Below are 24,609 nucleotides of genomic sequence, written 5' to 3' on the forward strand. Positions count from 1 at the left end.
TAATTGCTTAGAAACTGTTAAGTTGCTTAACCTCTTTGCAACAGTTTCTCCTGTAAACATCACTCTGCTCATTGAAAGCACTCAAATTTTAGCTGCTGCTGTCATCATCATCACCAATATTACATTAAAAACTGTACATAATTTATCTAAAAAGCATAGTATATGTGTTGACTCTTACAAAAATGAACTTAAGTTACATGACAGGAATATAGTTCTTTTTTTTACATTTTAAATTTTTTTAAATTGTAATTTAAGTGTAAGTTTACAGTTCAAGTTAGTTTCTCGTACAAAAATTTATACACACATTGTTATGTGACCACAGTTGCTCTCCCTATAGTCTGACAACCAGTCCTCCTTTCCACCCCGGATTTCCCGTGTCCATTCAATCAACTCCTGACCCTCTCTGCCTTCTCATTTCGCCTCCAGACAGGAGCTGCCCATTTAGTCTCATGTATTTACTTGAGCTAAGACGCACTCTCTTCACAAGTATTATTTTATGTCTTATACTCCAGTCTAATCATTGTCTGAAGAGTTGGCTTTGGGAAAAGTTTCAGTTCTGGGCTAACAGAGAGTCCAGGGGCCATACCTTCCGGGGTCCCTGCAGTTTCAGTCAGACCGTGAAGTCTGATCTTTTTACTAGAATTTGATTTCTGCACCCTACTTTTCTCCTGCTCTGTCAGGGACACTCTGTTGTGTTCCCTGTCGGGTAGTCATTGGTGGTAGCCGGGCACCATCTAGTTCTTCTGGTCTCAAGCTGATGAAGTCTGTGGTTTATGTGGCCCTTTCTGTCTCTTGGGCTAATATTTTCCTTGTGTCTTTCTTCTTCATTCTCCTTTGCTCCAGGTAGGTTGGGACCAATTGATGCATCTTAGATGACCGCACACTAGCTTTTAAGACTCCAGACGCAACTCACCAAAATGGGATGCAGAACATTTTAGTAATAACCTTTGTTACGCCAGTTGACAGAGATGTCCCCTGAAACCATGGTCCCCAGACCCCCACCCCTGCTACTCTGTCTCTCAAAGTATTTGGTTGTCTTCAGGAAACTTCTTAGCTTTTGGGTTAGTCCAGTTGTGCTGACTTCCCCTGTATTGTGTGTTGTCCTTTTTCTCACCTAAGGTAATTCTTATCTGCTATCTAGTTAGTGAATACCCCTGTGCTTCCCTCCCCACCCTCATAACCATCAAAGAAGGTTTTCTTCTGTGTTTAAACCTTTTCTTAAGTTCTTATAGTGATCTAGTACAATATTTGTCCTTTTGCATCTGACCTAATTTCACTCAGCGTAATGCCTTCCAGATTTATCCATGTTATGAGATGTTTACATGTATTCGTCGTCGTTATCATTGCATAGTATTCCTTTGTGTGAATATACCATAATTTGTTTATCCGTTCATCCGTTGATGGGCATCTAGGTTGTTTCCATCTTTTTGCTGTTGTGAACAGTGCTGCAGTGAACATGGGTTTGCACATATCTATTTGTGTGACAGCTCTTAATTCTGTAGGAAATATTTCAAGGAGTGGGAGTGCTGGATCTTATGGTGCTTCTATTTCTAGATTTTTTAAGGAAGTGCCAAATCAATTTCCAAAGTGATCGTACCATTTTACATTCCCACCAACAGTGTGTAAGTGTTCCAGTCTCTTCGCAACCTCTCCAGCATTTATTATTTGGTGTTTTTTGGATTAACGTTAGCCTTGTTGGGGTGAGATGGTATCTCATTGTAGTTTTGATTTGCATTTTTGTAATCGATAATGATCATGAGCATTTCCTCATGTGTCTTTTTTGGTGAAATGCCTGTTCCTGTCCTTTGCCCATTTTTTAATTGTGTCATTTGTCTTTTTGTTGTTGAGGTTTTCCAGTATCTGGTAGATTTTAGAGATTAGATGCCGATCAGATTTGTCGTAGCCAATCTTTTTTCGTAGTCTGCAGGTTATCCTCTTACTCCTTTGATGAAGTCTTCTGATGAGCATAAGTGTTTGATTTTTAGGAGCCCCCAGTTATCTAGTTTCTCTTCTGGTATTTGTGCATTGTTACTAATGTTTTGTATTCTGTTCATACCATGTATTAGGGCTCCTAGCATTGTCCCTATTATTTCTTCCATGATCTTATTGTTTTAGATTTTATGTTTAGGTCTTTGATCCATTTTGAGTGAGTTTTTCTGCATGGTGTGAGGTATGGGTCTTGTTTCCTTTTTTTGCAGATGGGTTTCCAGTTATGCCAGCACCGTTTGTTAAAGAGACTGTCTTATCCCCAATTAACAGACTTCGGGCCATTGTCAAATATCAGCTGCACATAGGTGGATGAATTTATGTCTGGATTCTCGGTCTACGTATCTGTTGTTGTACCAGAACCAGGCTGTTTTGACTACCGTAGCGGTATAATAGGTTCTAAAATCAGGTAGTGTGAGGCCTCCCACTCTGTTGTTCTTCAGTAATGCTTTACTTATCCGGGGCCTCTTCCCTTTCCATATGAAGTTGGTGATTTGTTTCTACATCTCCTTAAAAACTGCTGTTGGAATTTGGTTCGGGATTGCATTGTATCTGTAGATTGTTTTGGGTAGAATTGACATTTTCACAATGTGGAATCTTCCTATCCATGAGCAAGGTATGTTTTTCCACCTTATGTAGATCTCTTGGTTTCCTGCTGTAGTGTCTTGCAGTTTTCATTTTATAGGTCTTCTACGTCTCTTGTTAGATATATTGCTAAGTATTTTATCTTCTTGGGGGCTATTGTAAATGGTATTGGTTCAGTGATTTCCTCCTGGAAGTTCTCTTTGTTGGTGTTGAGGAATCGAACTGATTTTTGTATGTTTATCTTGTATCCTGATACTTTGCTGAAATCTTCTGTTAGTTTCAGTAGTTTTCTTGTGGATTCTTTGGGGTTTTCTGTGTATAAGATCATATCATCTGCAAGTAGAGGTACTTTTCCTTCTTCCTTTCCAGTTTGGATGCCCTTTATTTCTTTTTCTAGCCTAATTCTGGCTAGGACCTCCAGCACAGTGTTGAATAAGAATGGTGATAAAGGGCATCATGTCTGGTTCCTGTTCTCAAGGGGAATGCTTTCAGACTCTCTGCATGTAGGATGATGTTGGCTGTTGGCTTTGTATAAGTGCCCTTTGTTATGTTGAAGAATTTCCCTTCTATTACTATTTTGCTGAGAGTTTTTATCATGACCGTGTGTGGACTTTGTCAAATGCCTTTTCTGCATCAATTGATAAGATCATGTGGTTCTTGTTTTATTTATGTGATGGATTATATTGTTTGTTTTTCTAAGGTTGAACCATCCCCACATAACCTGGTATGAATCCCACTTGGTCATGGTGAATTATTTTTTTGGTATATTCTTGAATTCTATTGGCTAGAATTTTGTTGAGGACTTTTTTGTCTGTGTCCATGAGGGATATTGGTCTGTGATACTCTTTTTCGGTGGTGTCTTTACCTGGTTTTGGCATCAGGGTTATGGTGGCGTCATTGAATGAGTCTGGGAGTATTCCATCTTTTTCTGTACTCTGAAATACCTTTAGTAGTAGTGGTGTTAATGCTTCTCTGAAAGTTTGGTAGAATTCTCTAGCGAAACTGTCAGGGCCAGAGCTTTTTTTTGTTGGGAGTTTTTAAATTACCTTTTCCATCTCTTCTTTTGTTATAGATTTATTAAGTTGTTTTACCTCTGTCTGTGTTAGTTTGGGTAGATAGTGTGTTTTTAGAAATTTGACCATTTTCTCTAGGTTTTCTAATTTGTTTGAGTACAGTTTTTTCTTAGTATTCCGTTATGATTCTTTTAATTTCAGTTGAGTCTATTGTGATATTGCCCATCTGATTTCTTATTCAGGTTATTTGCTTCCTCTCCTGTTTTTCTTCTGTCTGCTTGGCCAGTGGTTTATTGATTTTGTTGATCTTTTCAAAGAACCAGCTTTTGGGTCTTGTTAAAACTCTCTTTCAATTGTTTTCTATTTCATTTAATTCTGCTCTAATTTTTATTATTTGCTTTCTTCTGGAGCCCGAGGGCTTCTTTTGCTGCTCTCTTTGTATTTGTTCGAGTTGTAGGGCTAATGTTTTGATTTTGGCCCTTTCATCTTTTCGGATGTGTGCATTTATTGCTATAAACTGACCTCTGAGTGCTACTTCTGCTGTGTCCCAAAGGTTCAGGTAGGATGTGTTTTCATTCTCTTTTGATTCTGTGAATTTCTTTATTCCATCCTTAATTTCTTCTATAACCCAGTAGTTTTTGAGCAAGTTGTTGTTCACTTTCCATGTGTTTGATTTTTTTTCCTTGATTTTTCTGTTATTGATTTCGACTTTTATAGCTTTATGGTCAGAAAAGATGCTTTGTAATATTTCGATGCTTTGGATTCTGTTAAGGATTGCGTTATGGTCTAATACGTAGTCTATTCTGGAGAATGTTCCATGTGCATTGGAAAAGAAAGTATGCTTGGCTGCTGTTGGGTGAAGTGTTCTATATATGTCTACGAGATCAGGTTGGTTGATTGTGGCATTTAGATCTTCTGTGTCTTTACTGAGCTTTTTTCTGGATGTTCTGTCCTTTACCAAACGTGGTGTGTTGAAGTCTCCTAGTATTATTGTGGAGCTGTTTATCTCTCTTTTCAGTGCTGTTAGAGTTTGTTTTACGTATTTTGGAGCCCTATCGTTGAGTGTGTGAATATTTATTATGGTTACGTCCTCTGGGCATATTGACCCTTTAATCATTATATAGTGTCCTTTCTTATCTTTTTGGTGGATTTTACTTAAAAGTCTATTTTATCAGAGATTAGTATTGCCTCTCCTGCTCTTTTTTGATTGTTGTTTGATTGATAGATTTTTTTTCCATCCTTTGAGTTTTAGTTTGTTTGTGTCTAAGGTGTGTTTCTTGTAGGCAGAATATAGATGGATTGTGTTTTTTGAATCCATTCAGCCACTCTCTGTCTCTATTGGTGCATTTAGTTCATTGATGTTCAGTGTAATTATTGATAGGCATGAATTTAGTGCTGTCGTTTTGATGTCTTTTTTTTTTATGTTGTTGACAGTTTCTTGCACTTAATTTTCTGTGCTGAGTTGTTTTTCTTTATGTATTTTCTTTTCATCTTTTTCATTGTTGTGGATTCTGTATTTGCTGAGTCTTTATATTTTTCTTGTTTTTTATTTTGATATGTAGGATTGTTAGTTTCTTCTGTGGTTACCCTGATATTTACCCCTGTTTTTCTAAGTTTAAACCAATCTTTCATTTCTCTATATTGCCTTGACTTCCTCTCCATATGAAAGATCTGTGACTACATTTTTTAGTCCCTCTTTTTTGTTTTAACGTTGTCATCTTTTACATATTGACGTCTCTGTTTTCCACGTTTTAGCTTTAATTTATTTTCATGACTTCCCTATCTGGGTTGATATCTGGTTGCTCTGTCCTGGGTTCTAGTCTTGGGTTGTTATTTTGTGTTATTTATTTTCTGACCAGAGGGCTCCCTTTAGTATTTCTTGTAATTTTTGTTTTGTTTTTGCAAATTCCCTGAACTTCTGTTTATCTGAAAATTCCCTATTTTCGCCATCACATTTGAGAGACAGTTTTGCTGGATATATAATTTTTGGCTGGCAATTTTTTTTCTTCAAGGCTTTGTATATATCATCCCATTGCCTTCTTACCTGCATAGTTTCTACTGAGTGTTCTGAGCTTAGTCTTATTGACTCTCCTTTGTAGGTGACTTTTCATGTATCCCTGGCACCTCTTAAAATATTCTCTTTGAATTTGGTAAGTTTGGTTATAATTGTCTTGGTGACTTTCTTTTAGAATTTACTTTATGTGGGGTTTGATGAGCATCTTGGGTAGTTTTCTTCTCATCTTTCACAATATCAAGGAAGTTTTCTGCCAAGAAATGTTGAACAGTTCTCTCTGTACTTTTTGTTGACCCCTCTTTTTCTTCTACTCCAATCACTTGTAGGTTTTTCCTCTTGACAGAATCCCACATGATTCTTAGGATTTCTTCATTTTTTTTAAATTCTTTTATCTGATTTTTCCTCAAATAAGTTGGTGTGAAGTCCTTTTTCTTCAGTCTCACTAATTCTGAGTTCCATTGCCTCCATTCTGCTCCTATGAGATTCTATTGAGTTGTCTAATTCTGAAATTTTATTGTTAATCTTCTGGATTTCTGTTTGCTGTCTCTCTGTGGATTCTTACAACCTATTAAATTTGTCATTATGCTCTTCTCTAATCTTCTTGAGTTCCTCTGTTGTTTGGTCTGTGTGTTCGTTGGCTTGTTCTGCATTTTGAAGGATCTCCTTCCTGTTGTCTTGAAGAGTTCTGTATATTAATCTTTTGTATTCTACCTCTGGTAATTCCAAGAAGTTCTCTTCCTCTGGAAAAGTTCTTGATTCTTTGTTTTGGGAAGCTGCTGAAGCCATCATGGTCTGCCTCTTTATGTGATTTGATAGTGACTATTTTCTCCGAGCTATCAGTAAGTTATTATGTTTATTTATGTTTGCATACTGTGTTCTAGCGTCTTGTTTTGTTTGATATGCCCAAATAGGCTGCTCGTGTGAGCTAGTTTGATTATTGGCTCCTTTGAAGCTCTAATGTCCTGTCATCAGGTGGTTAGATCTGTTACTAGGTATGTGAGCCCTGGAATCCGTTTACTTTTCTTATATGGATTCGTCTTAGGTGTCCAGGTAGTCAGTCACCAAGTATGTGGTGCAGGCTCTCACGTGCAGTCCCAGATGGGCAGGGATGATTGGAGTAGGCACAGGTATCTATCTGGCTGCAGTAGGTAGTCACGCGCTGAGCAGGTCAGGGGGCTGACAGTTGCCTCTGAGTGTCTAGGAGGAAAGCGTGTCCCTGTTCCCTAGAGTGCGTAAGTGGGTGGGGTTTGCAGCTGGACTATGGGCACCCATTACTGTTGTCTGTAAGGAGTGGGAGGTATCACTTATACTTGGACTCCTTTTGCAGGTGGCTAGGTGGCATGGGTGGAGCCACCAGCCCTCAGGCCCCTGCTATGGGTAAATGAGGACCTTGCTTAATGGGCAGAGCAGTGTCACATGTCTCAAACATGTCACTCCACCATTTGGCTGATACAGTTGAAGTTAGGCTTCAGGTATATACCTTGTTGTACTGTGCTAATGAGGGCCTACATTGTTGAAATGGTCCCACACAGGTCTATACAGGGGGAAAGAGATTCAAATTCCGTGGACCCCTTATACGTTTTCCTAGGGAGCTGTGCCTGCCCTGTTTTCCTGGCTTAGGGGAGCTGGCAGAGTATTTTTCCCTGTTTTTTAATTTCTTCCCTCTCCAGGCCTGGAGAATGGCTCAGGGCACATGGCAGGTCCTGCTTCCTGCCCAGGGAATGCAGCAGTTGCTGATGCCAGCCTGGGACTGGTGCAGAGTGGGAAGGAGGTTTTCCCAAATGGTGTTTTTTGATCTGTGTGGAAGGTTAGACTCATGTAGTTATCTTTTGCTGATTGAGTGCCGCTTTTCGCTGGTTCTGGACTCTCTGCGCTGCTCAGTTTTTCCCGACGTGGAAAGTGCATCCCAAGCACCACTGCCTGCCTTACCGCGCATGCCAGCTGATCTGGCCTGCAGGGTGTCGATTTCTGCTATGTCAGGTCTGGCAACTCCTCGCTGCTTCTGAACCGTCTCTCCCTCCCCCGTCACTCAGTCCGATTCCTGAACTTTGCCTTTGATGTTCAGGGCTTCTAGATTATCATATATAATCGATTCACTTGTGTTTTCAGGTCTTTGTTGTAAGAGGGACCACCAAAAGAGTCTGACTACTCTACCATCTTGGCCCTGCCTCTCTGTTTTTCATGTAATGTAAGGAAGGTAATTGAAAATTAAATATCTTTGAATATCTAATCTTGGTGCATTTTGTTATTCACCAAGTAGCTTTGTAAAAAGATTAGTTAGGTAAGTAATTTATAGGAAGGAAGAGTAGACAACATAGATATAGAAAGTAAGCTAAGTAGCTTTCCTTGGCCTCTTTTATTTTGCTATTTACTATCAACAGTCAATGCCTATGGAAGCAACAATCAGGAAATCATATGACGTATTGAATTGGGAAAATCTGCTATGAAGGACATCTTTAAAGTGTTAAGAAGTAAAGATGTTACTTTGATGACTAAGGTGCTACCTGATGCAAGTGATGGTCTTGTCAGTTGCCTTGTATGCATGTGAAAACTGGACAAAGAAAAAGGAAGATCAAAGAAGAATTAAAGTATTTGGATTATGGTGTTGACAAAGAATATTGAATATACCATGGACTGTCAGAAGAATTAATATATCGGTCGTGGAGGAAGTACTACCAGAATGCTCGTTTGTCTTACGTACTTTGGACATGTCATCAGGAAAGTCCAATTGCTAGAAAAGGACATCATAGTTGATAAAGTAGAGGGTCCGTGAAAATGAAGGAAACCCTCCATGAGATGGCTTAACATGGTGGCTGCAACAATGGGCTCAAACATACCAACAATTGTGAGGATGGTGCATTACTGGGCAGTGTTTTATTGTGTTACACGTGAGGTTGCCACGAGTCAGAGCCAACTTGATGGCAACTAACAAAAGTCCTCATTTGACCCTTGTAGACTCCCTGTAGAAAATCTTAAGGTCATTTTAAGTGTGTGGTCTTCCACCTTTAAGCCACAGAGGAGTTAGCTATCCCAACACCACTCCCTTATTCAGTCACTTATCACATGCTGTGTGGTTCAGCTTACAGGGCCTATGCTGCTATGGCTATTAGGACTCTTAGGAGCTGTTTCATTGACTCGTTTATTAGCTGCTTGACCTTCGGCAAGTAATTTCTCTGTATGCTACTTTCCTTATTTGAAAAAGTACATAATAATAGTACCCATCTTACAGGTTGGTTATGATGATCAAATGGCTTAATATATGTGCCTGGCACACAGTAAAGGAGCCCTGGTAGTGCAGTGGTTAAGAGCTCAGCTGATAACTGAAAAGGTCAGTGATTCAAACTCACCAGCGGCTCAACGGGAGAAAGATGTGACAGTCTGCTTTTGTAAAGATTACAACTTTGGAAACCCTATGGGACAATTCTGCTCTGTCCTACAGGATTGCTATGAGTTGGAATTGACTCGATGGCAACAAGTTTGGAATTTTTTTTTTTTTGGCTCATAGTATGCATGATTCCAGTGTTAGCTGTTTTTGATACTAGTTTTATTACCATTATCAATAATAATCTCTGACATAGGTTTGAATGAATGCTTCTTGGAAGATGAAAAATTATCCCTTTGACTTCTTTAGAATTTTTAGAAGCTAGACTTACATGTCATAATATGCATTTTATTTTTACTTCTTACAGTTGTCATTCTAGTAATATACTGTGCTGATTTGAATATATACTGGACTCCGCTGTAGAATTGTACTTATAATTTTAGTTCACCATGAAATCTTTAATATAACTACATGAAATATAAAATTTGTTTATTAAAAAGTTGAATTTTAATATGGTTGCTTCTGGATTGCATATTTTTAATTATGTGAAAGGCAAATCAATTACCCTTTTAACTTTCTTGAAAGACCTTTCCTTCTTTTGTCCACTAACTAAGCTTGGGAGACAAGAGAGGGTGGGTGCCAGTTTCTTGTCTAAAGATACATAATTCTTGTTGCTCTGTGGTCTTCAGAGAGAGTACGATAGAGGTGGTGTCTCTAGAAAGGGTACAGTTAACCTTTTTAACATTTTATGGGACAGGCCAGCGGAGAAGTAGAGCAAAAATCCAACTTTTTATATCTAGTCAACAACCTCCCTCCCTTGCTCTATATAAAATAAAATGAGGCTAAGGTCTAAATGAATGCTCCTTAATTCTCCAAAAGTTATCTGTCCTCTTCTCATAATCTTATGGTTTTTTCCTGAATTGATGTAAAATTTTGAGCCCAGTGTTACCAAAGACTCCCTAGACTTTGTTAGGGTTGAGGTTCTTCCACCTTAGTACTTGGAGTCTGTGACAGTCATCATTTAGGGCTATTAAGAGGCCTGTTTTGGCTTGCCTCTGAAGTCTTGGCCATGTAGCTGATGGTTAAGAATTCTAAGTGGCCTCTGGATAAATGAGGAGATACTCTGTAGGAGTTCCTGAAATCACATTGCTATAAAACATATGCCAATTTATATAGCATTCACACAAATCTACAGTTATATTTGGAGTATAATTCTTAGTAACAAATAGAACATCTAGATAGAAAACCAGCAAAGATGCAGAAGAACTCAACAACACTATTAACCAAATAAACCTAATTGCCATAAAAACATCATAGAATATACATTCTTCTCAAGTACACATGAAACATTTAGCAAGGTGTACCATATTTTTGGCCATAACATGCACCTTTACAAATTTAAAAGAGTTGAAATTATACAGAGATGTTTTCTGACCATAGTGGAATTAAAGTAGAAGTCAATAATAGAAGGATACCTGGAAAAGTCTCAGATGTTTGGAAATTAAACAATATCTTGTAAATAACATAGGTGAAAGAGAAAGTCCCAAGGAAAATCAGAAAATATTTTGAACTCAGTGAAACTGTGTTACAGTCAGCTAAAGCAGTTCTTAGAAGAAAATTCATAGGATTGACTGCTTATATTAGAAAAGAACAGAGACCATAAAGCAATAATCTAAGCCTTCACCTTAAGAAACTAAAATAGGAAGAACGTGTTGCCATCGATTAGATTGCAACTCATAGCGACCCCATAGGACAGAGTAGAACTGCCCCGTAGGGTTTCCAAGGCATAGCTGGTGGATTCAAACTGCTGACCTTTTGGTTAGCAGCACCATTAGGGCCCTCATGCCCGCAGGAAAAGGAAGAGCAAATTAAAATCTCCAAAAAAGCAGAAGGAAAAATATAAAGATTAGAAATTAATGAAATTGAAGACAGAAAAACAGTAGAGAAAATTAATTAAATGTTAGTTCTTTGAATAAAATAAATAAAATTGATCAAAGTCTAGCCAAACTGACCAAAAAAAAAAGAATATCTAATATCCAAATTACTAAAACCAGAAATGAAACAGAAGAAATCACTACAGTCTTTAAGGACATTAAAAGGATATGACAACTGTTTATAAATTCTGCATCTTAGGAAAGAGACCGATTCTTTAAAAGATAACAGGCTATTAAAATAAAAAAGAAATCGGCAGTCTTAATAATTTTGTATCTATTAAAGCAATTGAATTAAGTGGTTAAATACCTTCCAACAAAAAAGCTTAAGGGCCAGATGACTTTACAGACAAATCTACCAAACATTTAAGAAAGACATAGTACCACTTCCACATAACTGGTTCCAGAAAAAAGAAGAGGGAACATTTTCCCACTTACCCTATGAGGCCAGCTATACCCTCACACTGAAACTAGACAAACACATCATAGAGAAGGAAACTAAAGTCCAACATTCCTGATGAACATAGATGCAAGGATATTCCACAAAATATCAGCGAAGAGAAGCTGTTAATATATAAAATGACAATATATCACAGCCTATTTGAACTTATCTTGGGACAGCTAGGCTTTGTCAATATTTGAAAAGCTGTTTTTGTAACTCCTGATTTTAACAAACTAAAGAAAAATCGTGTCATATTAATAGAAGTACAGACAGTATTTGAGAAAATTCTAACATTTTATGATTCTGTGATATTTTTCAGAAGAGAAAAAACAAAAGCAATTTTAAATTATTTTTAGGTTAAAAAGGATTTGCCTGTGTCCATTTGACTAATGGTCGAAAATTAGCTTTTTTTTAACCTTTGAATATGTAGTAGCTTCTGTGTGTGTGTGTGTGTGTGTGTGTGTATGTGTGTATCTTAAGAAAGCATTTATTGAAACGAATTTAGTAACCTCAACTAAAGAACAGACAAGGTCTGGGGTTTTCATTACCTGTGAATCCACATTTTTTTCTGCATCAAGTACAGTATTTTGAAGAGAAAGTTTTTTCCTTTTTTAGATTTCAGATTCTCATTGTGTGCTAGAACTGTACTGTCATGTTTTGTAGCCATTAGCCACATATGCCTATTGAGTACTTGCAATGTGACTAGTGCATCTGAGAAAATGAATTTTTAAACTTATTTGATTTTTAGTAAGTTTAAAAATGATACTTGATTTAGTTATTAAAGTTTTCTTTAGTACATTTGGAATAACTTGGGTATGCAAATCTGCTTTTTTTACTATAGGTTTTATGAAATCTAAATATGGATCAAGTACTTTCAGTGAAAATTTAGTGTATATATCGAGGTTTGCCATAAATGTAAAATACACACAGGATTTCCAGAATTTAGTTCAAAAAAGCATGTAAACTATTTCACTAATAATGGTTTACATTAATTTGCATGTTGAAATAATATTTTGGATATAGTGGATTAAATAAAAACATTTAAATTCACCTATTTTTATGTTTCTTTTTTTTACTGTGCCTACTAGGAAATTTAAAATTTAATACGTGGCTCTCATTATATTTTGCTAGATAGTGCCGTAAGACATGGGTCAACACCAGGGCCAATGGCCTGCTGCCTATTTTTGTGAAGAAAGTTTTGTTGGAGCACAGCCTAGCTCATTTCATTTGCATATTGTATATGGCTGCTTTCGTTCTACTAAGACAGAATTAAGTAGTTGAGACAGACCATATGGCTTGCAAAGTAACTGCTTTCTGGCTGTTTTCAGAAAGTGTTTGCTGACCTCTGCTTCTGGAGTTATCAGTATAGACACAATTTTATAATGTATATTTAAAAGATAGGGATCAATCTCTTCTGATCAACACTTTGTAAATTGCTTTTCTTAATAAATTTAGTATTTATCTTCTAGTCATAGAAATAGGTAAGGAGATATTATCTGCTTATGGAGAGTTAATAATTGATTTTATGAAGAAATGCTAATTTGAACAATAAATTTGTTAATATCTTTTCCAGTTTAACTTCATAGTTATTTTGAAATATCACTGTACTATTTTGCTTATGGAATTTTATGTTTTCTTTTTTTTCATAGGCGTATGTGGAATTTGATGATCTTGAATGGGATAAACGAGAGTGGGTTAAAGTTTATGAAGATTTTTCAACTTTCTTGGTGGAATACCACTTAATTTGGGCAAAAAGGAAGGACCCTAGCCAGACTCAGGGATCAAAGAGCAAGCAAATTCAGTGGCCTGCATTGGTAAGATCTCTTCTTATTTCATTAAACAGTTTTAATTGTTTGTTTTAAAGTACAGGAAATGAATATAGCAGTTTAGATTTATCTTGCTGGTTTTAAATTAATATGCTTGATAGGCTCTGGAGTATCTGGCAGAAATTTCAGAATATGGCTTTTATTTTGTTAAAACAAGTTTGTGTGTCTCTTTATTACTGTCTTTCAGCATCTCTAGTGCACAAATAGTATATTCTACCCAATTAGGTCTAGAACTTATAAATTGGATTAAAGGCTATTGAGAGAGAGTTGACTGGCTTATATGCAACATAGAACACCTTAGCTTAGAAAGAAATGTTGTCAATGGAAAGTAGAGGGTACTTTTTATAAAGCATTCAATAGCACATAGTTTTTCTTGGTGTGTTAAATTTAGTCAAAGTTCGGTGAACCATTTTGGGTGATAGCAGATGTTAAGTGTTATGTTCATATAGCCGGTAAAATTGCTTAATATCAAGAAATGTTCTATTTAGGAAACTATAGTAGATTCCAATACATTTTCAGCTGGTTTGAAGAGCTTTGTAAAAGAAATACACTAACTAAACGAACAAGAACATAAATTCTTTTAGGAAAAGAACCACATTTGTTTTTAACCATCATGTCTGTTTTGTGGTTGAGTGCTTGGCATGTAAAAGACAATCTAATTTATGTTTGAATGAAATAATTTTTACATTAATATGAAAGAAATATTTTTGAAGCCATGGAAACATTATTTTAGGTGTTTGGTATATCAAATGTGTCAGGGTAGATACTTTCAGGTTTTTAAAAAATGTAATTAGCTACTTACAAGGATAGTTTTCACTTGCTGATAATTATAATTTATTTACATTTTCTCTTTTAGTCAACCCTTCAACTCTTCTGTATATGTAGTCACTTAATGTATCTGTTTATTTGATCATCCTTTTTTTAAAAATCTGAGGGAGATACACAATTAAAAAGAAAGACATGGAGGGAGGAAATGAAATGAATTAAATCAGTGACATTTTAAAAAGAAAATACAATATGGAAAGAGCGAGGATGATATCCATGATCTATAGTTTTGATAGGATACTTTGAATACTCTAACAAAATAGAAGATAGTTTTTCAGTGATAGGTTTTTAAAAAATTGTTGAGTGAGTATGTTGAATTGTTAATATTAACAATTCTGTAAACACGAATGGAATGCTTATTGATCTTACAGACCGTAACCCAAAAATTGTTTAAAACCTGTAATTATGACATATATGTGAATTTTGTATGAGAAGTTTCAAAAGCAGCTAACAGTAGCTCAGTAATACCAGGAAGTTTGCCTCAGTATCATAGTTCAAGCATAAAAAGAACTTTAGAAAACCTTTACCATTTCTTAGAGACAGTTAAAATCAAGATAAAATTTCCTCTATATTCATAAATTAATGATTTTAGAGGAAATTTATACTACAAAATACTGTTTCATAATAATTTTCATCATAATTTTTGAAATCTGTTTCTGTCAAAAACCTTTTAACATAAACAATCAGCAAACTCTTTTTTAAAAATTCAACCTTTTTTCTTATAGAAAAAAACATGTACATATTATGAAAAGTTTGGAAAATACTGCATGGTACAAAGTAGAAAGTCATCATTTTAGTTCCGCCCCAAGAGACAGCCAATATTCTTTTGACATATTTCCTTATAAAATATATTTCCTGCTTTCTTTAAAACAGTTTTAGCTAAAGCGGAATAAAAATTATAGATCCTGCTTTTTTACTTAACATTTCATCCTGTACATTTCTTCTCACAGATAATAGCTTTAACATAATTTTTAACTGCTGCATAATATTAGATTTTATAATGCTCCATTTCCCTGATGTTTGACATTTCAGTTGTTTCCTTTTTTTTGTGATTATAAATAACTATTATAAATGTGATTGTATGTACATCTTTGTCTGCATCTCTGATTATTTTTTAAATTCAGGTTCATAGTAGTAGAATTACTTGTCAAAGGGTATGAACTTAAAAACAACAAAAATAAAAAAATCTCTTGATACTCTCCACAGATTGTTAAAGGTTGTATTGACTGCCATTGCTCCAAGCTAGGGTATGAGTGTTTTCATCTCAGTACACCCTTGCAAGCACTGATACCTTATTTTTGGATCACCTTGTTTTAAAATCCAAACAAACAAAGGTGAATTTTTAAGATTTTAGGAGATGCAGCATTGAATGTTTTCATTTTATCTCTGCTAATATGATATTTAAAAATACTATTTCATTGTTTTAATTTGCATTTCTTTAATTAATAAGGATGAATATTTTTCATGTTTATTGGCAACTTGTATTTTGTGTGAATTGTTTGTCTTTTTTCAATTATTTGTTAGGATTTTGTGTTTTATAGTTGTTATGAGCTTTCTTTATATTATTACAGATATTATAACCCTTTTGCTGTATTTGTTTCATATTTTGCTCAGCTAATTGTTTGATAGCAAGTCTTTTTTAATTGTATGTTTATGTTTAAAGAAAGTCTATATAATGGGATATCTTCATTAATCCAAACAGGATGCTCCTCCCTTCCTCTCTCCTTTCTTCCCTCCCTCCCTTGTTCTTGTTCCTTTCTTCCATTCTTTAAGGAGGTTCTAAAAATTAAAAGAACAAACAAATGAGATAGGAGTACTTGTAATACTTAAGACAATAATCATTTTAAGTTTCACAAGCACTGTATGAACATTGACTTACGTATAGTACATTAAACAGATTCTGCTATCTGGTCATTAAATGAGGTTTAAAAGCAATGCAGTTCAGAATTTCTATATTCCTGTAGCAGAGTAAAATACAATATTTAAAATTGTAAGAGATTTTAGGGTCGTATATGTGAGAAGGTAATAGAATGAAACACAGTGGTAACTAATGCTTTGTCTTTAATTTTCTGTAGATTTAATGTTTCTAATTCTGTGCACATGATACTTGCTTTATGTTCTTGTGTACTTAAACATATGTTTGTACTTATCCTCTTTTCAATTTTTTCACCCCTCGTGTGGTACCTGCTAAATGTTAGATATTGATTATATTATTTTTGTCTATTTCTTACTCTGAGAAATTAGTGGAAACTCCCAGTGTACTTGCTGGTTCTTGAAATCATGACAGACAAAAGAAAAAAATTCCTATTGTCTCATTAACCTACTTTAAAATTTATTTTTAAAGCTTTAAGTTGTTAAAACTTCAACAAAATATGGAATAATACAAAACCCAGGTTACTTCTCTGGAGTTACGTCTTCATCTTTCTCCCTAGTATATCAGTAGCAAAACATATATTGGAGCACCACATGCTTAGCCTGCTGAAGTGGTGTCTATTAGCTTGGTCCTGTATAATCAGAGTACCACCTGAGGCCATTCTGATGATGGAGGCCATGGTAACTTACCTGTCTATGTGAGTTACTTAATGTATTGGTGTTTTTTTTTTTTTAAGTAAAACGTTTGTGAAAGCACATTTTATCTGCATCAAGGAAGGAAGGTGTTGGCATACATAACTGAAATCACCGAATCACCTACCTAACTGGGTTAGGGCCCTGGCTCCATCTCCTTTAGGAAAACCTTCTGTGGGGAGTGGGGCTTCGACCCTAACCCAGGTGGGTTGTAACACTGCTGCATTTGCTAAGGGGCAGAGTTTTCTACTACTTTTCTACTGGCCCAGCCTTCCAGATCACCCCAACCAGAATTAATCTCATCATCCTCTGTGTTCCTGTAGAACTTTGTTTGTACCTCTGTTTTAACAACGAGCACTTTCTGCTTTGTATTATACCTATTTGTTTGCATGTCTGTCTTCCCCTAATAGATTGTAAGTTCTTTCAGGACAGGAATCATGTCTTAGTCATCTTTGTATCATTCCTAGGAGTCTAGCACAGTGCCTTGCCCATAGTAGACAGTGAGTAAATACTTATTTTAAAGTGATGCATGAACTCCAACCTAGCTGGCAAAAAAGAGCCCTACTGGGAGCTGTAGCAAGTTTTCTGTCTGTCATAACAGCTCCTGCTAAGATTAAAGGACAGGCAAGAAAAATCAGCCAGTTGTGGTTAAAACTGAGTGCCCTATTTTAAATATGTCAGTGTAGTCACAAATAATAAAAAAGCTTATAATGGATACTCTTGTCTTAATCAAATAAAAATCTGATTCCTTAAATTGTCTTAAGGGGGAAATGTAAAAATTATCCAAAATGGGTTATTGTCAAAGTGTAGAAGGAAAGAACAGATACCTTCACAGTCAGCCAAATATACTAATCTGCAATAAGTTACCTGAATTTCTGGAGTGAGTTTTAGGAAGCCAGGATGTCTTCTTTCCAGTGCAGCTTTTCCTTCATAAATAGGTAATTCTGGTTTGACAAAGAGTTGTGATCAGATCATAAGTGTAAAACTTTTATCAGTTTATTCCTTTTAACCTGTTTGTCTAGTGAGAGTGCTTTTTCGTTTCTATCTGTTCCATAAGAAACCCTTTCAAAGGGGAGTAGAATTCATTGCTCTTTGGGACGAGGTTACGTTTTTATCTGACTGCCAAATTGCCAAACTTGGTTTAGATTATGACCTCAACCAAATTTGACTGTAATATGAAGACAAGGACACATTCCAACTGAATGTGAACTTTAAAATAAGGTCACATACAGATAATTGAGTTTCCAGAATAAGAATTATTAGTTTTACGGGCCTTGGTACTTTGGTGAAAGAGCCCTGGTGGTACAGTGGTTAAAGTGCTCAGCTGCCAACTGAAAAGTTGGCATTTCAAACCCACCAGTCACGCTGTGGGAGAAAGCTGTGGCAGTCTGCTTCCGTAAGGATTTACAGCTTTGGAAACCCTATGAGGCAGTTCTATTCTGTCCTTAGCGGGTCGCTATGAGTCGGAATCGACCCGGTGGCAATGGGGTTTTTGGTACTTTGGTGAATAATGAAAGGGAAGTAGTGACAGTATGATACTTTCAGGATTATTATTTCTCTACAAGGTAAAGACATTTCAAGAGATCAGTTTATGTATAGTAAAGTAGTAAACTTTTTAAATGATAAAATCTAGTACTGGCATTGCAGTGAATGAGCACACACATTCATTTCATGTAGATCATAAAAGAACATTATTCTTTTGTAAAGTATTATGTGGTGAGAACCAAAAAGAAGTTCACACTTGATTCATTAATTTTACTGTTGGGAAATTATCCTTAAAAGCATTTTTTAAAAAGAAAATATATTCAGTTCAACTAGTGTTTATCAGCTACCTGATATGAGCCAGACACTATGCTAGGAGCTGGAGATACAAAAATGAAAGACATATGCAGAAAGATGTTCATTGCAGTCTCATCTGAAGATGGGGAAAAAAGGGAAACAACCTGGATGTCCAACAATATGCGAATGTTGTCAGATTAATGTTCCAGGATATTATGCAGCTTTAAAATGATAATTATGAATACTTTAGAGAAACATAGACAAAATTTAAATAAATCTTGATTATAGCAGTGTCAAAATTATGTATTTAGAAAGTACTGTAAAATAATGAAAACTGTTTTTTAGAAAGGTGGGATTATACCTGGCTATAATTTGTCTTTCAAGTAAAAACAACTATTATTTATCAGAAATTTGAGAATTTTAATGTTAACATTTAAATTTTCTGTTATTTTCGATTTTGAAAATAGTTTTCTTTACATGAGTTAGTTCAGTACACTTATTTTAGGCTTCTGTTAATATATTTTGACAGCTACTTTTTACTCTGTAAATACAGTATTTTTTATCTGTCATTAATAGTACAAAAATTAAAATGGTACAATAAAAATGACAATTTAAACCATGACAAAGTAAAAATATAATGAAAATTATTTAAGGTTTGTTTTTAACTCTTAATTACTTGTTTGCACATAGATTTGCTTGGCTTGTTGTGACCTTAGAGATCTTCTTGTCATAGATTCAGAGAATATTAGAGCTCAAAAAGAGAACCTTAGAGGTCATCTAGGAAGGTAATCTAAGAACATAGGCCTTGACGTCAGATTGCCCAGTTCAGATACCAACTCTGCTATTTACTATTAATATAGTAAACTTAAGTTACCTTTCCTCTCTGTGTCTTGTCTTCATAATAGTGTTGTTATTAGATGCCATCGAGTCACTTATCACTCATAGCAACCCTATTGGACAGAGTAGAACTGCCCTGTAAGGTTTCCTAGGCTGAAGTCTTTATGAAAGCTGATCGCCAGGTCTTTTCTCCCGTGGAGCAATTAGACCGCCGCTAGGCCGTTCTTCCCAGGCACCTCTGGGTGGATTTGAACCACCAGCCTCCTGATTTGTAGCCAAATGCTTAACCATTTGTGCCACCTGGAGACTCTTAACGCATATAAAGTACTTCCTAAAAATCTTTGGTTTTGGTATTATTGTCATCATCAAATCTAATGCCCTTCTTTTTTCAATAAGGAAAGGAAAAACCAAAACAAAACAAAACCCATTGCCATTGAGTTGATTCCAACTCGTAGCAACCCTGGAGTAAAGGAAGGCCTAGGGTTATTATGTTAGTTGATATGTTTAAGTTTATATTGAATTTAATAGTGACAAAAGTAGAAGTGGAAATGGAACCCGAATCTCCTGACTCCAGCCTAATGCCTTTTCTTCTATAGTAGAGCTTGTACCCTGCCAGTTATTGAATCTTACTGAGAAAAGTCATAGAAGTGCTTTCTTTTTTTTTTTTTTTCTCCTCTCTCTCTTTTTCAGTTAACCTCGTTTTAGGAAAAGTCTTAGAAGGAGAAACTAATTTTCATGCTAGTTTATTCCTGATCAGATAATTTAAGGCTTTGTGGACATAAAAGAAAATAAACTATGATCTTTGTGTCCAAGGAGTTTAGAGAGAACAGAGAGAGACAGATGCACAGGTGGAGAATGAACTATTCAATGACATAATAAAAGTTTGTAAAAATGAAAGAAGTGAGGGGAGAAAGTACCTGGTAGGGAGTAAAGGAAGAGCTATACCGAGGATGATGCTACCCTGATACGGTTTTAAATGCCTAATTGGAATTTTCTGATCAGAAAAGGATGCAAGGCAATTTATAAGAGAACTGGTCATGATTGGGAAACTACAAGGACTTGCATCAAGCTAGAGAATAGAATAATCTTAGTGGAGTAGCAGAAGACAGCATAGAAGAGGGTAAAGAGAGACCAGATCGTAAAGGGTTGTGTGTTACAAAGAGAATTCTGGACATTTTACTCCTCCTGTAGGGAATGGAATGCCAGTGAATCACACTCATGTGGGTTAAATCATCGATTTTGTGTTTTAGATAGATTACTGAAGCAGCAGCATAAAGCGACTAGAGAGAGGGTAGGACCTCATTTGTCATTTATCACTTCGAATAGTCTAGGTAAGATTTGATAAATATGCCTCGTAGAACATGTGTTTATCATTGTTCTCTCCAGAATTGCACTAAAGTGATAGTAAAAAACAAAAACAGCAAAGAAAACAGCAGTGACAACTTGACATGTAATAATTGATTCAGGGAAGAATCGGCAATAGACGTTAAAACTATTGGACAAAAGGTATGTTGAGGAACAGGATATTCATAAGATCTCAAAATACCATTTTCACAGATTACTTATTAATTACAGAGGGAAAATGTATCTATATATTGGAGAGATCAGGCAGAGTCACTACCTTAAACTTAGCATCGCTAGTAGTTGGGACATCATTGGCATTGGGTTCCTCCAGATGTGATGCAGTAAGATGTGCAGAGATCACCTATGTCATGTTCTTGCCAAAAATGTTTAACCTGACTCTAATCAGGAGGAAAGAATCCGACAAATCCAGAATGGGGACATTCTACAAGGTAACTAGCCTAGACTCCTTAAAAAACCACCCAGGGGAAGAAAAAAAATCCAACGAGTCTTTCCCAGGTCTAAAAACACATAACTATAGAAATATGACACATGAACTTTATAGCCTAAATAGGGAGACAAAAAGCTATAAAATATTTTGGGGACAGTTGAGGAAATTTAAATGTGCACTATATATTAGATATTAAATTAATGTTAATTTTCTTAAGTGATGTGTAGGAGAAGGTTCTTATTTTCAGGAGATTGCAGGCTGAGGTATTTAGCAATGAAATACTGGTGTGTTCAATTTTCAGTCTGCAAAAAAAAAAAGTATATATATGTTCTAGATACAGACAGAGGGCAAATGTGGCAAAATGTCACTACTGAAGAAGCTGCAGAAGGTGTGCAGGTCATCATTGTACTTTTTTTCTGCTTTTCTTAGTCTTGAACATTTTTAAAACAAGTTAGGAGAAGGCATGGATGGGTAGGCCAGATAAGTCATGAGGATCTGAACTTTGACATTTGGAATAAAATTAAGGAAATAAGTTGGATATAGAGTGAGGTAACATTGACAGAATTTAGTAACTACAATTTGAGCGTAAAGGAGAAGAGTAATTCTAAGAAGACTGAAGTTTATTCCTTGGTTTACTCTGTAGGTAGGTGTCATTCTCTGAGATAAGAAAGAGGCAGATTTCAGGGAGGGAGGACTGGGGATTGAAAGATGGAGTGAGCAAAAAACAAATGCCTTTGAAGTTTTTAGAGAGGATCTTAATTTTTAATCAGTAGAATGACAGTAGAAGCAGTTGTTAGATAGGGCTTCTTCCTTTTGCTGCTTACTGTCTTATCAAGGTCACCTCCCTTGTTTAGTCTGTGATGATTGCATAAAAAAAAGTAAGTTCAGATTTCATGATTGGTTTCAAGAACCAGTGAACCAGCTGCATGCTCTTGTTCAGTTGTATTGAAACTACTTTTCTCATCTCAGCAAAAATCACACTCAGTTTTGATCATTTGCGTTAATGGAATGAGATAATAATGTGTTTTTTTAGAAAAAAGATAATTCAGAATAATGTTTTTCATTACTTCATATTTAGAGAATTAATCATATTTCAGGAATTATATATAAATACAGGCAGCCCCTAGGTTACAAATGAGATCTGTTCCTAACTGTGCCTTTAAGTCAGAATTGCTCGAAGCCTTTTCAATGATTTAAAAGCTGCATATGCAGCAAGTGAAAGTGATTATGGTAATGAATTTGTTGCCAGTAGGGGTTGGAGTAGGGGTGGGTTCAGTCCTTTCAAAGTGAGGCCAAATTTACATAACATTAAAGGGCAAGTACGAGTTGTCCCTAAATCAGAAAGTCAGACGTTGGTAACCCAGCGACTGCCTGTATATTAAACTATTGAGATTTACAGTTAACTTTTGCCTGGATGAAAACAATAATTTAAATTGGTTCAGTATAAGTATAACCTGATACTGTTAGCTATTGAGTAATTATTTACTGAATGAATGAATAAAAGGCATTTTTATGTGATTATGAATTGAAAGGAATTTCCTTTTTTCCGTTTTAAACCCCTTCTTTAAAACTAGTAATTTTAATACACCGATATTTCTAAGGTTACATGAAAAAAGAAATGAACCAATATTTCAAGTATCCTCTCAATTTTTTCCCCACAATTAATAAACTTCCTTTAGAAGAGTCAATTTAAATTTTTTCTAATCCATAATTTTGGAATTTGCTTTCTATGTTTGTTGAATGGATCAAATTAAGGTACAGGATATGGTTACTGAGTCATAAATTGAAGGTGTGGCATAAATAAAATTGAGAAGAAGCCAGCAAAGCGATTAAATTATGTATAAAATGCAGGAAACATTTCTGCTTTTATCTGGTACTTTATTTTCCCATTACTAATTGCGGTATGCCAACTTCTGGGTATACAAGTACCAAGTTACTTATTTCTTAAGACATTAAAAGAACTCAATATTAAAGTCAGAAAATACAGTTAAGCGAAAGAAGTAAACAAAAACAATTGGAATCTTAAGCTACTCTGCCACAGTTAGTATTTGAGACAATTCATTTTGTTTTAATTGTGGTAAAAATATATAAAACAAAACACTTGGCATTTCAACACTTTTTACATGTAAAATTCAGTGATTACATTCATCAGGTTATGCAACCATTATCACTTCCCTTTTCTCAAATTTTTTCACCACCGTAACAGAAACTCAGTGTTCCCTAAACTAGTGCTCTCCTTCCCCCCTTTTCCCACCCCATGTAACCACTAATAAACTATGATATCTATATATTTTCCTATTTCGTATAAGTGGGGTCATACGGTGTTTGTCCTTTTGTGACTGCCTTACTGCACTCAGCGTAGTGTTTTGAAGTTTCATCCATGTGTCAGGGCTTCATTTCTCTTTATGGCTGAGTAATATTCCATTGTGTGCATATACCATATTTTGTTTATCCATTCGTTAATGGACGTTTAGATTGTTTCCACCTTTTGACTATTGTGAATAGTGCTGCAATGAACATTAGTGTAGAAGTATCTATTTGAGTCCCTGCCATGAAGTCTTATGGATATATACCTAGAAGTGGAATTGCTGGATTATATAGTAATTCTATGTTTAACTTTTTGAGGAAGCACCAAACTATTTTCCGCAGCAGCTATGCCATTTTACAATCTTAGCAGCAGTGGATGAGGGTTCCAGTTTTTCCACATCCTCACCAACATTTGTTGTTTTCTGTTTTTCTGATAATAACCATCTTAGTGAGTGTGATATCTCATTATGGTTTTGATTTGCATTTCCCTAATAACTAATGAAGGAGACCTGGTGGCACAGTGGGTAAGTGCTGGGTTGCTAACTGAAAAGGTCAGCTGTTCGAACCCAAAAGCCACTTTGGGAAGAAAGATAAACGGCAGCCTGCTTTTGTAAAGGTTAAACCAAACCTACTACCGTCGAGTCAATTCCAATCATAGTGACCCTGTAGTACAGAGTACAATTGCCCCATAGGGTTTCCAAGGCTGTAATCTTTGTGGAAGCAGACTGCCACATCTTTCTTCCACAAACTGGGTGGTGGGGTTAGAACCACTGACCTTTTGGTTTGCAGCCTGGGATCCTTCAGTAAAGATTGCAGCCTTGGAAACCCTGTGGGGTAGTTCTGCTCTGTCGTATAGGGTAGCTATGAGTTGTAGCTGACTCCATGGCAACGGGTTTTTCAGTTTTAATGACTAATGACATTGAGCAGTTTTTCATATGCTTGTTGGCCATTTGTGTATCCTCTTGAGTGAAATGTCTTTTCAAGTGTTTTGCCATATTTAAATTGAGTTATATGTCATCTTGTTATATTGTAGGAATTCTTTATATATTCTCGCTGTTAAACCCATATATCGTTGCCAAACATTCTCTCCCATTCTGTAGATTGTCTCTTACTTTGTTGATACGGTCCTTTGATGTACAGAAGTTTTTAATTTTTATGAACTCTCATTTATCTCTTTTGCCTTTTGCTGCTAGTGCTTTTGATGTCATATCTAAGAATTTGTTTAAAACTAGAGTCTAAAGCCATACCCCTGTAATTTTTTCTAAGAATTTTATTGTTTTAATTTTCACATTTAAGCCCTTGATCCATTTTGAATTTGTTTTTGTATATCTTTTGAGGTATATGGATCCAGCCCTATTCTTTTACATGTGAAAATCCAGTTTTCC

The 24,609-nt window shown here is 35.6% G+C and overlaps 1 protein-coding gene across 1 annotated transcript in view; it reads left to right on the top strand.

The window, feature by feature from the left end:
• The window catches only part of LOC111822017 (uncharacterized), a 130,100-nt gene extending 106,688 nt beyond the window's left edge, over positions 1 to 23,412 (top strand). Inside the window, exons 4-5 of the mRNA XM_023738653.1 lie at positions 12,943 to 13,107; positions 15,151 to 23,412. Coding sequence (XP_023594421.1) covers positions 12,943 to 13,107; positions 15,151 to 15,261 — 276 coding nt within the window. The 3' untranslated portion in view covers positions 15,262 to 23,412. The remainder of the gene's footprint in view (positions 1 to 12,942; positions 13,108 to 15,150) is intronic.
• Positions 23,413 to 24,609: the final 1,197 nt, after the last annotated feature.

This window comes from Trichechus manatus, unplaced genomic scaffold, assembly GCF_000243295.1.
Source record: "Trichechus manatus latirostris isolate Lorelei unplaced genomic scaffold, TriManLat1.0 scaffold00007, whole genome shotgun sequence".
Taxonomy (NCBI): Eukaryota; Metazoa; Chordata; class Mammalia; order Sirenia; family Trichechidae; genus Trichechus; species Trichechus manatus.